The 11,594-nt window shown below is 50.8% G+C and overlaps 2 protein-coding genes across 2 annotated transcripts; both read right to left on the reverse strand.

Moving 5' to 3' along the window:
- Positions 1 to 1,833: 1,833 nt before the first annotated feature.
- On the reverse strand, positions 1,834 to 5,127 carry Rrad (RRAD, Ras related glycolysis inhibitor and calcium channel regulator). Its single transcript, XM_003472037.5, has 5 exons — positions 4,955 to 5,127; positions 4,397 to 4,792; positions 3,629 to 3,702; positions 3,290 to 3,494; positions 1,834 to 2,476 (listed from the first exon to the last, which is right to left on the reverse strand). The coding sequence occupies exons 2-5, from the start codon at positions 4,773 to 4,775 to the stop codon at positions 2,199 to 2,201; spliced, it is 936 nt and encodes a 311-aa protein (XP_003472085.1). The 5' UTR covers positions 4,776 to 4,792; positions 4,955 to 5,127; the 3' UTR covers positions 1,834 to 2,198.
- A 4,444-nt stretch (positions 5,128 to 9,571) lies between these two features.
- Positions 9,572 to 11,566, reverse strand: Ciao2b (cytosolic iron-sulfur assembly component 2B). Its single transcript, XM_063247470.1, has 5 exons — positions 11,365 to 11,566; positions 11,138 to 11,215; positions 10,776 to 10,901; positions 10,319 to 10,364; positions 9,572 to 9,804 (listed from the first exon to the last, which is right to left on the reverse strand). Exons 1-5 carry the CDS (start codon positions 11,536 to 11,538, stop codon positions 9,707 to 9,709), a joined length of 522 nt encoding a protein of 173 aa, XP_063103540.1. The 5' UTR covers positions 11,539 to 11,566; the 3' UTR covers positions 9,572 to 9,706.
- Between the last annotated feature and the right edge of the window lie 28 nt (positions 11,567 to 11,594).

Genomic DNA, 11,594 nt, shown 5'->3' on the forward strand with positions numbered 1-11,594 from the left:
GGACCTCAGACAAGGCCTGGAGTGTGCATCAGATGTAGGGTGGATGGACAGTGCATGACCTGGGTATTAGGGACTTTAGACCACATGCAGGACCAGGGTTTGGGGAGAGAAGCCTGTGTACTCTCCTTAGCCCCCACTGAGTTTTCACACTGGCCCCCAGTCACTTACAGGACTGGGGCAATGGACTGTCTCACGCCTCTGACAAAGAATGAGTAGACTGAGCCAGCTCAGGTGACCTTGAGGGAGTGCAGGGCTGACTAGGGCACTTCCACCAGGCAGGCTGCCAAGCAGACTCAGGAGAAATTTCTGGGGCCTGGGAGTCTGAAATGATGGGGGATGGTGGGAAGGTCCCTGTTGCTCCCTGTCCTTAGAGCTCCTGGTGGACTTTGCTGGTGTCTCTTCATTGAGTATATGTTATTGCCTCTCAGGGTGGAAGCTGGGCTGGGACATCTCAGCTGCCCCAGTATTGTCATGAGCTAAACGCCTGTCTGGAGTCACTCAGTTACCAGCCTGGATCAAGGCTGTGTGGAATCTGTGCCGTGAAGGGGTTTAACATGTGTTGAGCTCCACTAGGCAGCTGGCACAGCTGTGAGCACACACCTTCATTACCCTACCCACTGTGTTCTGAAGGGTCCCTGTCCCCATGTACTCTGGGGCACAGAGAGGCTACGTAGTTTGCCTGGGATCACATCAATAAGCAACAGAGCCAGGAAAGCTGTGGTTTTTCTTCAGGCCAGGGGACACTCACTTCCTCTGAGGAAACCATGCCCCAAATGTACATCAAAGTGTTTTGGTGGCTGTGGCGGGTTGGGGTGGGGTGCAGGGAGTGGCAGCAGTTTTGAGAAATTAATACTTCTTTGGGCACATGGATGATTCTTAGAGGCTCCTGCTTTTGTCTCACACACAGAGAAGCAGCCCACAAAGCACCTGGTTTTTTTGAGGGGGGCAGTATAGGGAATTGAACCCAGGGCCTTTGTATACCTACAGTCCCTTTTAATTATTTTATTCTGAGATAAGTGCCTAAGCTGAGGTCAAACTTGATCCTCCTGCTTCAGCCTCCCAGAGTGCTGGGATTAATCATGCTTAGTTCAAACCTCCTCTTGAACAAGCTGTCTTCAGGGCTCTAACCAGGTCTTGAGGCTGTTAGAGGTCTGTAAATAAATGGAAGCAATGAAGAGATGTGTGGGTCCTGGCCTAGAATGTTCTCAGAATCTGTCATCTGTCTTGCCAGGGGTTGCCTCCAGGCTTTGGAGACAAGCAGATCTTATACCAGTCCCCGGTTCTCACCCGTCACCAAATGCAAAGGGTTGTTTCCAAAACCATGTGCAGTGGTCCTCTCTCATCCCCATGCTTAACAAATGAACCAGTGCCTTCTCCCACCCAGGTCCCCATGTCTCCCTACCCAGATGATTCCTGGGCCCTTAGGCAGGAACACAGAAGAAATGTCAGCTGCAGAACCAGACCCAGGCCTCTTGTGTGGCTGTGAGACCTAAGCCAAAGCATGCTTCCATGAGCAGCCTGTTTTCCTTTATCTACAGTGGGTTGATAGAGCTCTTAATCAGTTGAGCAATGCCAAAATCAGTGCAGAACAATGATCTGGATACCTTGAGCTTTGAGGGGTCCTCCTTTGAGCCCCCTAACCATGCTCCACCCCCTGTCCCCACCCCATCTATCCCTTCAGTCTAGCTGGCTAGACTGCCAAGTACTAGAATTAGATCATGAAGACCACATCAGGGTCCCACCAGAGTGGGGCAAGGGGTACAGTATCTCCCAGCTTCAGAAATCCTTCCTGTTTCTGAAGCCCTCAAACAAGAGGAAACAACAAGCCTGACATGTCAAGAAATAGTCTTTATTACAAAAATCTGTATGTAAACAAATAGCAAGAGCACTGAACAGCCTTCCTCCAGGCTCCAGTGCATGCACAGCTGGGTGTAGAGAAAAGCAGTCCCCATGCACAGGCCCTGGCTGCTGCTAGGATGCACATGGGCCTGCATATGCATCCCTGGGGGCCCAGCCCTCACTGGCCACTGAGAGTTGCCTCACTTTGCATCACTATCTGTCCATGACCTTTAGGAAAGGGAGGCCCAGTGGGCAGCTCCAAGGGGTGCAGACGCTCAGCCAGTCCTGAGGCACCAAGGGTGGTTGGCTGGACCAGCCCACCAACCCATCCATTCTTCTGCCTACCACAGGGAGAGGTCTTAGAGAACTGAGAGGTCGTGGCAGGACTTGGACTTGGCACGAAAGGCCATTTTGCGGCTGTTGCGTGCTACAATGCGGCCCAGGAAGCGCTTTGCCTTCTTGCCAAGGCTCTCTCGCCGCTGGGTACCAGCTTGCCGCCGGGCATTGGCTTCTTTGCTGTCCCTGCGCAGGCGTATCTGCCGCACGACACCTTCAAACAGTGCTTGGACATTGTGTTGTAACGCCGCTGATGTCTCGATGAACTTGCAGTCAAAGACCACAGCACAGGCCCGGCCCTCTGGTGTGATGGAGACAGGCACACACAGGTAAACAAAGGGTGGCAATGTAGGGCACTCACTCAAACCCTGGCCATCCCTGGCAGCTATCACCTAGGAATCCTTGAATAAGCCCTGGGCCCTTTTCCGAAACACAAAGTTCGTAGCTCCTGTACTGAAGATCCCTGACACTGCTGGGTTACTCCAAAGGGTGAATGTGCCTGTGCTTAGGGAGTTCCCAAAATGGTGGTGCAAAAAAAAGGAATTCATTTATTTATTTGAAATTCAATATTTAAATAAAAGCACTATAGTAGTCAACCAAGAAAAATGAAAACTATTTTGGACCGTTTAGTGTCTTACGATTTAATGCTATCTTATGCTAAATGACTCAGTGGACTGAGGAGAGAGGCAATATCACCAAGGCACTGGCAGTTTTCTCTGAGGGGGTCAGTGCTGGGGGCCACAGAGGAGGATGCTAAGCCCACGAGGGAAGGGTCAAGCTTATTCTGAGACTGGCTTCAGCCGGGAACCAGGCTCTTTTCTTCTGACCTGATTCCCCGTACTCTCTCCCACCAGTCAACCCCTAGCTGTTGGGTCAGGGCCACAGAGCTAGGGGAGGAGGACTCTAAGGTGAATCAGCCCCTTAGAAAGTCGAGTTCTTTCTCCAGGCCTTTGGGAGGGATAGCAGTCCCCTCTCTGCCTTTCTTCCCCTTCAAGTTTTCTTCCTTAACATTTTTAGCCACTGATGATCTCCAGGGACTCAGACTGAGCCAAGACTGACTGAACTGCCAACCAACCAGGTTCTCCCTCCCTTTGCTGACCTGCTGCCCACTTACCATCCACAGAAACTTCACGGGAGCGCACAAGATCACTCTTGTTGCCCACAAGGATGATGGGAACATCATCTGTCTGCCGTGCCCGCCGCAGCTGGACCCGAAGTTCTGAAGCCTTCTCGAAGCTGGCCTTGTCAGTGACTGAGTATACGATGACATATGCATCCCCCATGGCCATGCAGTGACCAGGCAACCATCGGCTTCCATCCTGCAGAGCACACACAGATGCACACACCTACCTAGCTATCCTTGTGCCCCTGCCTTGAACCTGTCACTCCTGGCAGGATCCCCTCCTCCAGGTCTCTCCTCCTACTTTGACCCTAGATCCCTGTTGATTCTTACCTGCTCCCAAATGTCATAGACCATGAGTGATGCTTCTTCTCCGTCCACCATGATGGAGCGATCATATGTGTGCCCTACACAAGAGGCCAGGAAACAGGTTACTGATTGGCTGTCAATCCAATGCTCCACTGCTCCTTTTCTTGTTCTGTTTATACCTCCCAATCCTCCTCAGAGCCCCTTTCGCTAGCATGATGATACTACAGGCAATGGAAGGGACAGTGCTGGGGGCTGGTAGATGCATGGCATGGTATGCCCAAGCTTCCCACATGTCCCCAAGATAGCAATGTCCTAGGGGTCCTCTCCAGTGCTCCCTGCCTCCCTGATGCCTGGCCCTAAGGTGACTATCACAATGTCCTGAGTTAGAACAGTGACTACCACAACACTTGGAGGGCCCTGACCATCTAGGGCTCTGCTCCTAGAAACTCCCTCTGGTTCTGCCAACCCCAGCAGAGAGCCATGTCTAGTCCCTATGCTATAGAGCAGTCAGAACCAAGCCTCGGGTCTTCTATTTTGGGCATTTCTCCCATACCAATGGTTGGCATGTGGGGTATAGGGATGGCGTCCGGTTTCCTTTAGTTTCCCCATCTTGAAATGGGAAGGCAGAGACATAATTTTGACAGTGCATTCACAATACCATGGTGTTGGCCCATTTGGTCCAGTTCCTAGCCTCACTGCACTCTTTTCCTTTGTCCTGGTATTTCCTCTCCCCTGAACAGCCTCCCCGGTGTCCTGGGGATTTCCTCTCCCGCGAACAGCCTATCTCCTCACCTGCAGCCTCTGCTTCAGGGCCGTCCTCTACACCACCGAAGATGCGCGCCAGGGCGCTCTTGCCCACGCCAGCGGCCCCCAGAAGCAGCACTTTGTATACGCTTTCGTCGGAGCTGCTGCCCCCCGAACTGAGAGAGTCGGAGGAGCCCTCTGCCCAGTCCAGCCTTGGACCCTGGGTCACCGTGCTGGAGCCAGCCACGCTTGCAGCCCGGGCGCCCGGAGTCAGCGCCGCCTGCAGGTCGCGATCGTCCACCGGCATGCTGCGGCGGTGCATTGGGGGCGCCGCGCCCCAAGGGGTGCTGCCCCGACGGCGCTCGCGCTCCTTGCCCGCGCCCCGGCTCCCGCCTGCCCCGCTGCCGCCACCGCCGTTCAGGGTCATCGTGTCTGATGTGCAGTCTGGAGGACCAGAAACCCGGATGGCCTCGTAAGCTACAGGAGGGAGGGACGGGCGGAAACCTACTCCCAGCCACAGGGTCTTTGCACCCTAATCTGTGCCCCACCCCGGGCCTCATTTGTCCACCCACGGTGCGGCCCGCCCCTCTCCATCTGGACACTCACCCACTCGCACACAGGCACCTTCAGGACCAGGACCTGGACTCTGATATAGCCCACGGAAGGTTCAGATACAATCAAATCGCGAACCCGGGTTCCCACAGACGGACCTTCGCTGCCGCTGCAGCTGGTACCTTCCTTCTCTGCAGCTTCCTCGGTGGGCTGTGGGTCCCCGGCTCCAGAGCCGCTTATTTAAACCCCCGCCCGCCCCCGCCCCGCCCCCATCCCCGCCTCTGCGGGGGCTGACGTGTCCGCCCTTCTTCCCCCGCCCCGCGGGAATCCCCCACCTCCTCCTGGGACTTAGAGCTGGCGGAGACTACCCCCCCAACCCGCCACCCCGCCGCGTGCCAGGGGCGGGGCAGGAAGCCAGCGGCCCAGGCTTGAGAGTAAAATGGGAGAGAAGAGGAGAGGGAGTTCGATGCGGGGCGGGGAGACTCGAAGAAGAGGCAGGCAGAGGGTAAACTGGACTAGTCAAATCTAATTCCTTCCCTCTGAGGAGTTAGATCTGGCCCTTTAAGAGCAAATTCTGTCTCCCGGACCGGGACTCTTGCCCAAGCCAGTCCTTTTCACTCTCCTTTTGGTCCTGGGGAGTTGAAGATTCTCCCTAAGGTGAGAGTTGCCTTTCAGAGAGTTGGTGTCACCTATGAACCCCTAGAGGCCATCAGAAACTGTTGGGAAGAGGCCTTGAATTGTACCCTCCCAGCAGCTGCCAGCAACTCTACTAAAAATATCTGCCCCTGACCTGGCCTGGTCATTCTGCTCCTGGGCTGGAGGTTGTCCAGAATTGGGGAATCCAGGCAGCCAGCGTGGGGTGCCAACAGGAGCCAGTCACTTCAGTCTGCAAAGTTTCTTTGCTCCCTAGCTCACTTCCCACCAGGAGAGGCATAAATGCAGTGTGGTGGTCTTAATCAACACAGATGCCATACTCTGTCCAGACCTCACTCTCCTTTGGACCTAATGTTGGGTCTAGGGGCACAAAGAGAAGGGGACGTAATGGGAGCCTCGGAGTCTAGTTCCAGCTCTGCCTCCAGGCCACTGAGTTTTGCCCATCTCCCAGCTTCAGTGTGCTGAGCAATATATTGGACATCATGCCCTTCTATTCTCTCCTTACTCATCTTTGGGGTGTGTGAGGTTTGAAAGTGGATAAGCTATGGAGTAATCTGCAACAAGGATTTGCTATCAGACTCTGATGTTTGACTATGATGAATGTGGTACAGGTTGGAGGACACCCATTTGGTGCTCAGGTGACATCACAGATGGATGGACCCTAGTGGGCTGTTGCAGGTTGTCATGGAAACCTGGGCCAGATTCTGGCTGCTATGTCAGTTTCCTTGGCAACAGCAAAGAAAGCCTTGAATTGAAAAGGGCCTAACTAGATAAGGTTAGGGAGTTCATGCAGGACAACCTATGGTGGCCTTGGTTTCCTGGATGAGGAATTGTGGGAAAAGAGAGGCATGGGCCCAGCTCCTGTCAGGACAGGAGTCTCAAGGGCCAGCACAGCACATCAAGAGCCTTGGCTATTTATGCCAAGCCCCCCTCCCTCTTCCTCCTGCCTGCCCAGCACACACACTGTGTTCTGGAAAGAGCCCCTCAATGTCTAGCACAGTGTTTGGCAGAGTGTGAGTTTGCGGGTAGCTGTGGCCCTTCCCAGCAGGGGACCGGGCTGGGGAACCTGGCTTTCCCCTCTGGTAATCTGAGCTCTTGACCTCAGCAGTTGTGTTTTCATTGCCAGGGGAACTGCATCCACACAGGGCTACTCAGATCCCAGGAATTCTGGTGGCTGCCTCAACGGGTCAGAGACACTCATCACAAGGCTGGGTATGGCCAGGGCTCCCAGGATCCAACATTTGGGCATGACCTTGAGATACCCGCTCTCCTATTTCCTAGCCCTCCCAGCTCTCTGGAATGAACCTGGCTATTAAGAAGCAAAAAACAGACTGGAATCAGAACCAGGACCTTCTGTCCTTTTCTAGCTATGTTTCATTCCCGTCCATTTATCCCAGCTGAGTCCATTTCCTTTCCAGGGGGTTGTTCTGAGACATAAAATAACACAAAATGCGGAGGTAAGGTAGTTGACTCCAGTCTGGCACATGGTGAAATTTCAGCAAGAATATTTCTACTATTACCCTTGGTTGGATGGGCAGACTGAGTGAATCTGAGGGCCCTCTCCATTCTCTCCAGGATAGTAGTGTACACAGGAAAAGGGAAAAGATCTTAGGAATAATGCAGATAATTCTGTCCCGTCCCTCTCTTCTCTGTGGGATTCCACATTTTCCTTCCTCTTTTAGACAACAAAATGCTGCAGAAAGAACTCAGTGAGGCTTCCACGGTCCTATCCCTTCTGGTACCACAGCCCTTCTGCCCCAGGGCCTCTGCATTGCTTCAAGGCTTCATTTATTTATACCACTGACTGATACAAACAGTACCTACTGTGTGTCTGGCCCTTGTGTTGCCAGTAGGATGATGAGTGAAAATAGACAGGGCTGGGCACATTCATATGTATCATCTGATCCCTGGATCAATCTTTTTAGCTATGGTTTGTTGTTCCCATTTTGTAGACACAGTAATCAAGGCCTGAGGGGTCATGGTTAGAAACAAGGGGCAGAAATATCTAGTGAGAGTTTCAGAGACCTGAAGTTTTGCCACCTCCCTATATCTCTGTGTCCTCACATAGCAGCTGGGGTTCCAGAAAGTTCCTTGGGCAGTGGCTCAGTATGCACAGATGGTGTCCTGCAGGCAACCAGCAGCCAGGCACAGATGAGTCAATACTGCAAGTAGACTATTTGAAATACCAGTAGTGGCATGAGCAAGCTGGTGTCCCTTAACCACTGTGGCCAGAGGAATGACTCAGAAACACCTGTCTCACTTATTACCCCCACACCCAGCTGGACACAGACACCACAGCCACTTTACACAGATGGGGGTCTGTCAGGGCAGAGGTTCACATGTGGTGAGGCCTACAGCGTGGGAAGGCTCCCGGGGACCTGATCATCCCGGTCAGTCACCCTGCTTCTCTGGAGCACACAGCTCCTTCATCTGTGGAAATGGGGGATCTAATGACTGGAGTCATCTGCAACTGGCCTGGGCCATTTTACACACAGAGCAGTCTCAAGGGGATTGACAGGGTTCTTCAGGATCCTTTTAGCACAGAAAGCTTTAGCAGTGCCCTGCCTGGGGCACTGCTGGGGACCAGACTAGGTGATTAGCTTGTTCTGCATTACCACCATCAGGATAAGCTGGCATCACAATCTACTCACGGGTATTACAAGATACATATGATCCTGGGCAAAAATCCTCCTCGAATTTGAACTCATTCTGGCCTCTAGACCAATCTTTAATTACAGGAAACACAGAGGACAAAGAAATCAGCTTGTAAGGCTTCTCCTGGACAACTCACCTGTTTTTTTTTTCGAAAAAAGTCAATGTCCTAGCCAGGCATGGTGGCCCATGCCTATAATCCTCAGAGGCTGAGGCAGGAGGATCACTGTGAGTTCAAGACCAGCTTGGGCTACAAAGTGAGCTCAAGGCCAGCCTTAACTGCATAATGAGACCATCTCAAAAAGCCAAAAAAAAAAAAAAAAAAAAAAAGTCAATTTCAAAAATACAATGGTGCCTGGTATTGGGGCACATGCCTGTACTCCCAGCACACAGGAAGTTAAGGCAGGAGGATCTTTACAAGTTCAAGGCCAGCCTGAACTACATAGACACCAGTCTGACCTACTAGTGAGACCCTAAGAAAACCAAAAGTACATACTATAGATTAGATGTGGAAATGTCCCTCAAAGACACATGGGTTAAAAGCTTGTTCCCCAGAATGGCACTATTGGGGGGTAGAACCTTTAAAAGTTGGGGCCTATTGGGAAGTCTTCAGGTTGTCAGAAGGGTGCCAGTCCTTTTCTTACTCTTTTTTGCTTCTTGACCATAAAGTGAGTGGCTTTGCTCTGCCATGCCCTCTCCATCATGATCAGTCACAGGTCCAAAAGCAATGGGACCAACCATGGACTGAAACCTTTACATTTGGGAGCCAAAATAAATCTGATCTCTAAATTGATTATCTTTGGTTTTTGGTATAGTGAGGAGAAGCTGAGACAATTATAGAAGAAGCTAAAGAGAGACAACAACCAAGTGCAATATATGACAAGCCTTGAGTGGAACCTGATTTAAAAAATGGACTATTACTAAAAATGCCTTTTGGGGGAAATTCATATATGGCTGGATATGAGTTGAGGAATTGTTCATTTTTTGGGAGGGGCAGGTAAAAGTATTATAGTTCTACTAACTTATCTAATGCAGATGTAGGACACAATACTTGAAAGAAAAGGGTCATGTCTCTACAGGTTACTCTCCAATATACAGAATTCATATTTATACATACATATAAATAAAGCCAGTGTTTTAAAAAGTCAGTACTGAAATATAGTGGTAGATTATTGGGTATACACATACATTCATGTACTACTTTCAATACTTTTTGTATACTTCCAAGTTTTCCTAATCAAAATACTGGGAGAAAATTTAAAAATTAATGAAACCACAGTACACTTTTCTGCATACAACAACCACTATCTTCTCCCAAATCCTAGTGACTCCACCAAGATGAAAGATACAAGACACACCAGGAAATGAATATAAATTAAGGTTTTATTACAAAAAACAAAATGTTAGTTCCTCATTGTCAGTGATTCAGGAAAACAAAGCCCTGAGCTCCAGGTGAAGCTGAGGTTAGGACACTGGTGCATAGTGAAGGACAAACAAAGCTCAGGAGCGGGCCGACAGGCACTGATTCACAACCTCCAGCAGGTGGGTGTTCTCCAAAGCAGCTGCCACTCGCTCCTTATCTGCAAGCTGTTTGTTCACTAAGTGGGAAGGAAGAACATGAAAGGCAGAATCAAAGGCAGGTTCTGGCCAGGTTGCTAACCAAGCCCATTTCTATGCCTTAGTATACTATGTCCACCAATATGGCTCTCCTATTTCCTTCTGTTGATTAGCCTAAACCCACTACCTGAGCCCCTATCTATTTTGCCTTCTTACCACCCTCTTCCACCTGGCTGCTCATGTCTGCTTCCAGTACTACTGAAGCCTGACACACTTGTACTAGGGGAGTATAAGATGGGAGTACATGAAAAGCAGAAGACTTGGGTCAGGCTACATTTGGTCTAGGCTACCACCTTCACTGAAGAGTCTCTGGCAATTTCACTCACCTAGTCCTCAACATTAATCCTGTCTTATAGGCATGACAATCTACTCATGGGTATTACAGGATACATATGACCCTTCTCAAAGTTGAATTCAAAGCACTGTAGCAAGGGGGAAGTCTCAAGACAATGTAAGACTGTAAAGACATCACTGATGCCACCAGCTCACACTTACCTGCATGTTCCGAGGCATGGGTCCCTGGAGTAATGTGCACATCCATCTGGGAGGGAGAAAATTTAAGCCTGAGCATTCATTCACCTACCTTTTGCTCCCTCCCTTGCAGGCCCTGGGGCAGCACCTCTCATACTTCCTTCTACTCACACCTCTGGACTACCTCTTCCATTACATTCCAAATCCACCCACTGCCACTACAATTCTATCCAAATCACAGGCTATCCTTGACCCAAATCCCTCTACAACTCCTTACTTCCTTTCCTGCCACATTCACTACTTTTTTGCACTTTCCAGTCATTATTTTTATTCTTGTCACATTAAACTGCAAAGTTTCCTCCATTAGATTTCTGCTAGTTGCAATCTTTCTAGACCTCATCCTGATGTTATTGCTCTATCTTATGTCCTCAGCACCAGACCCTTACACCTGTTTTACCCTTTAGGTTCAACTCCAACTGACCTTGAAACGCTGGGGGAGAGAGCGCAGAAGCTTGACTTTGATGGACAGGCCAATAAGAGTGGCCATGCTGCAGTGTGGAATTGTGGGTGTAAAGGCCACGGCCACTGTGCTGTCGGGGTCACTAACCTGGTAATGGTGAGAAAAAGATGTCAGGAGACCACGGACACCTCCAACCCTAAAGGTCTCTTCTTTGTTGCGTTGGGCAAATCGTCTATCCTATACGGGCTTCTGTTTCAATATTCATAAAATGGGCACATGAATCTTCCTCCGAAGATCCTTCTAGGTGTCCGTGAGCTCCACTTCACGGGCAATGGAGTCTAACTGTCCCGAACAAGTTGCTCTTGTCACTGAAAGTAACTCACCTGAACCCTAACTTGCTCTACTACGTTCAATTCCTCCAGCGTCAGTGGATGCTCCGGATCATTGATGCAGCGAATCAGATGTGTCAAGTGAAGGAAAAAGGGCTTTACGTTTTTCCCTACTCAAAACCCACGGCCAGGGATGACTGGGATTATTTCTCCGCCAACGGCTGGATCTTAAAGACACATCTTCCCAAAGATCCGCAAACCCGCCCCCCACAGCGGCGGATATCAAAGATCTCGCGCGCGTCGATGATGTCCGGAACCTGCTCGTCTTCCTCGCCCGCTGTCACAGGCCGCTCCCCAGAACGCTCGTAGATGAGTGGGTTAGCGTTCTCCAGAAGGCCACTGCCCACCCCGCCACCACCTCCACCCCCACCTGCACCTCCGCCGAGGCCCACCATCCCGGAACCACTGTCAACCCCAGTTTGTATATACTTCCGCTTCAACCTGCGCACGT

This window comes from Cavia porcellus, unplaced genomic scaffold, assembly GCF_034190915.1.
Source record: "Cavia porcellus strain 051 isolate PalLab524CR breed Dunkin Hartley unplaced genomic scaffold, mCavPor4.1 scaffold_4, whole genome shotgun sequence".
NCBI lineage: Eukaryota > Metazoa > Chordata > Mammalia > Rodentia > Caviidae > Cavia > Cavia porcellus.

Bases quoted from the DNA above. Each gene is read 5' to 3' on its own strand.
- Ciao2b (XM_063247470.1), bottom strand. From the start codon at position 11,538: ATGGTGGGCCTCGGCGGAGGTGCAGGTGGGGGTGGAGGTGGTGGCGGG. The intron at 11,216-11,364 runs ATCCGCCGCTGT...CACTTGACACAT, and splicing joins ACGCGCGCGAGATCTTTGAT to CTGATTCGCTGCATCAATGA. The intron at 10,365-10,775 runs GTCAGTTGGAGT...TCTCCCTCCCAG, and splicing joins CTCTCCCCCAGCGTTTCAAG to ATGGATGTGCACATTACTCC.
- Rrad (XM_003472037.5), bottom strand. From the start codon at position 4,775: ATGACCCTGAACGGCGGTGGCGGCAGCGGGGCAGGCGGGAGCCGGGGC. The intron at 3,703-4,396 runs GTGAGGAGATAG...CCTCTTGTGTAG, and splicing joins CCCTGAAGCAGAGGCTGCAG to GGCACACATATGATCGCTCC. The intron at 3,495-3,628 runs GTAAGAATCAAC...TGTGCTCTGCAG, and splicing joins TCTATGACATTTGGGAGCAG to GATGGAAGCCGATGGTTGCC.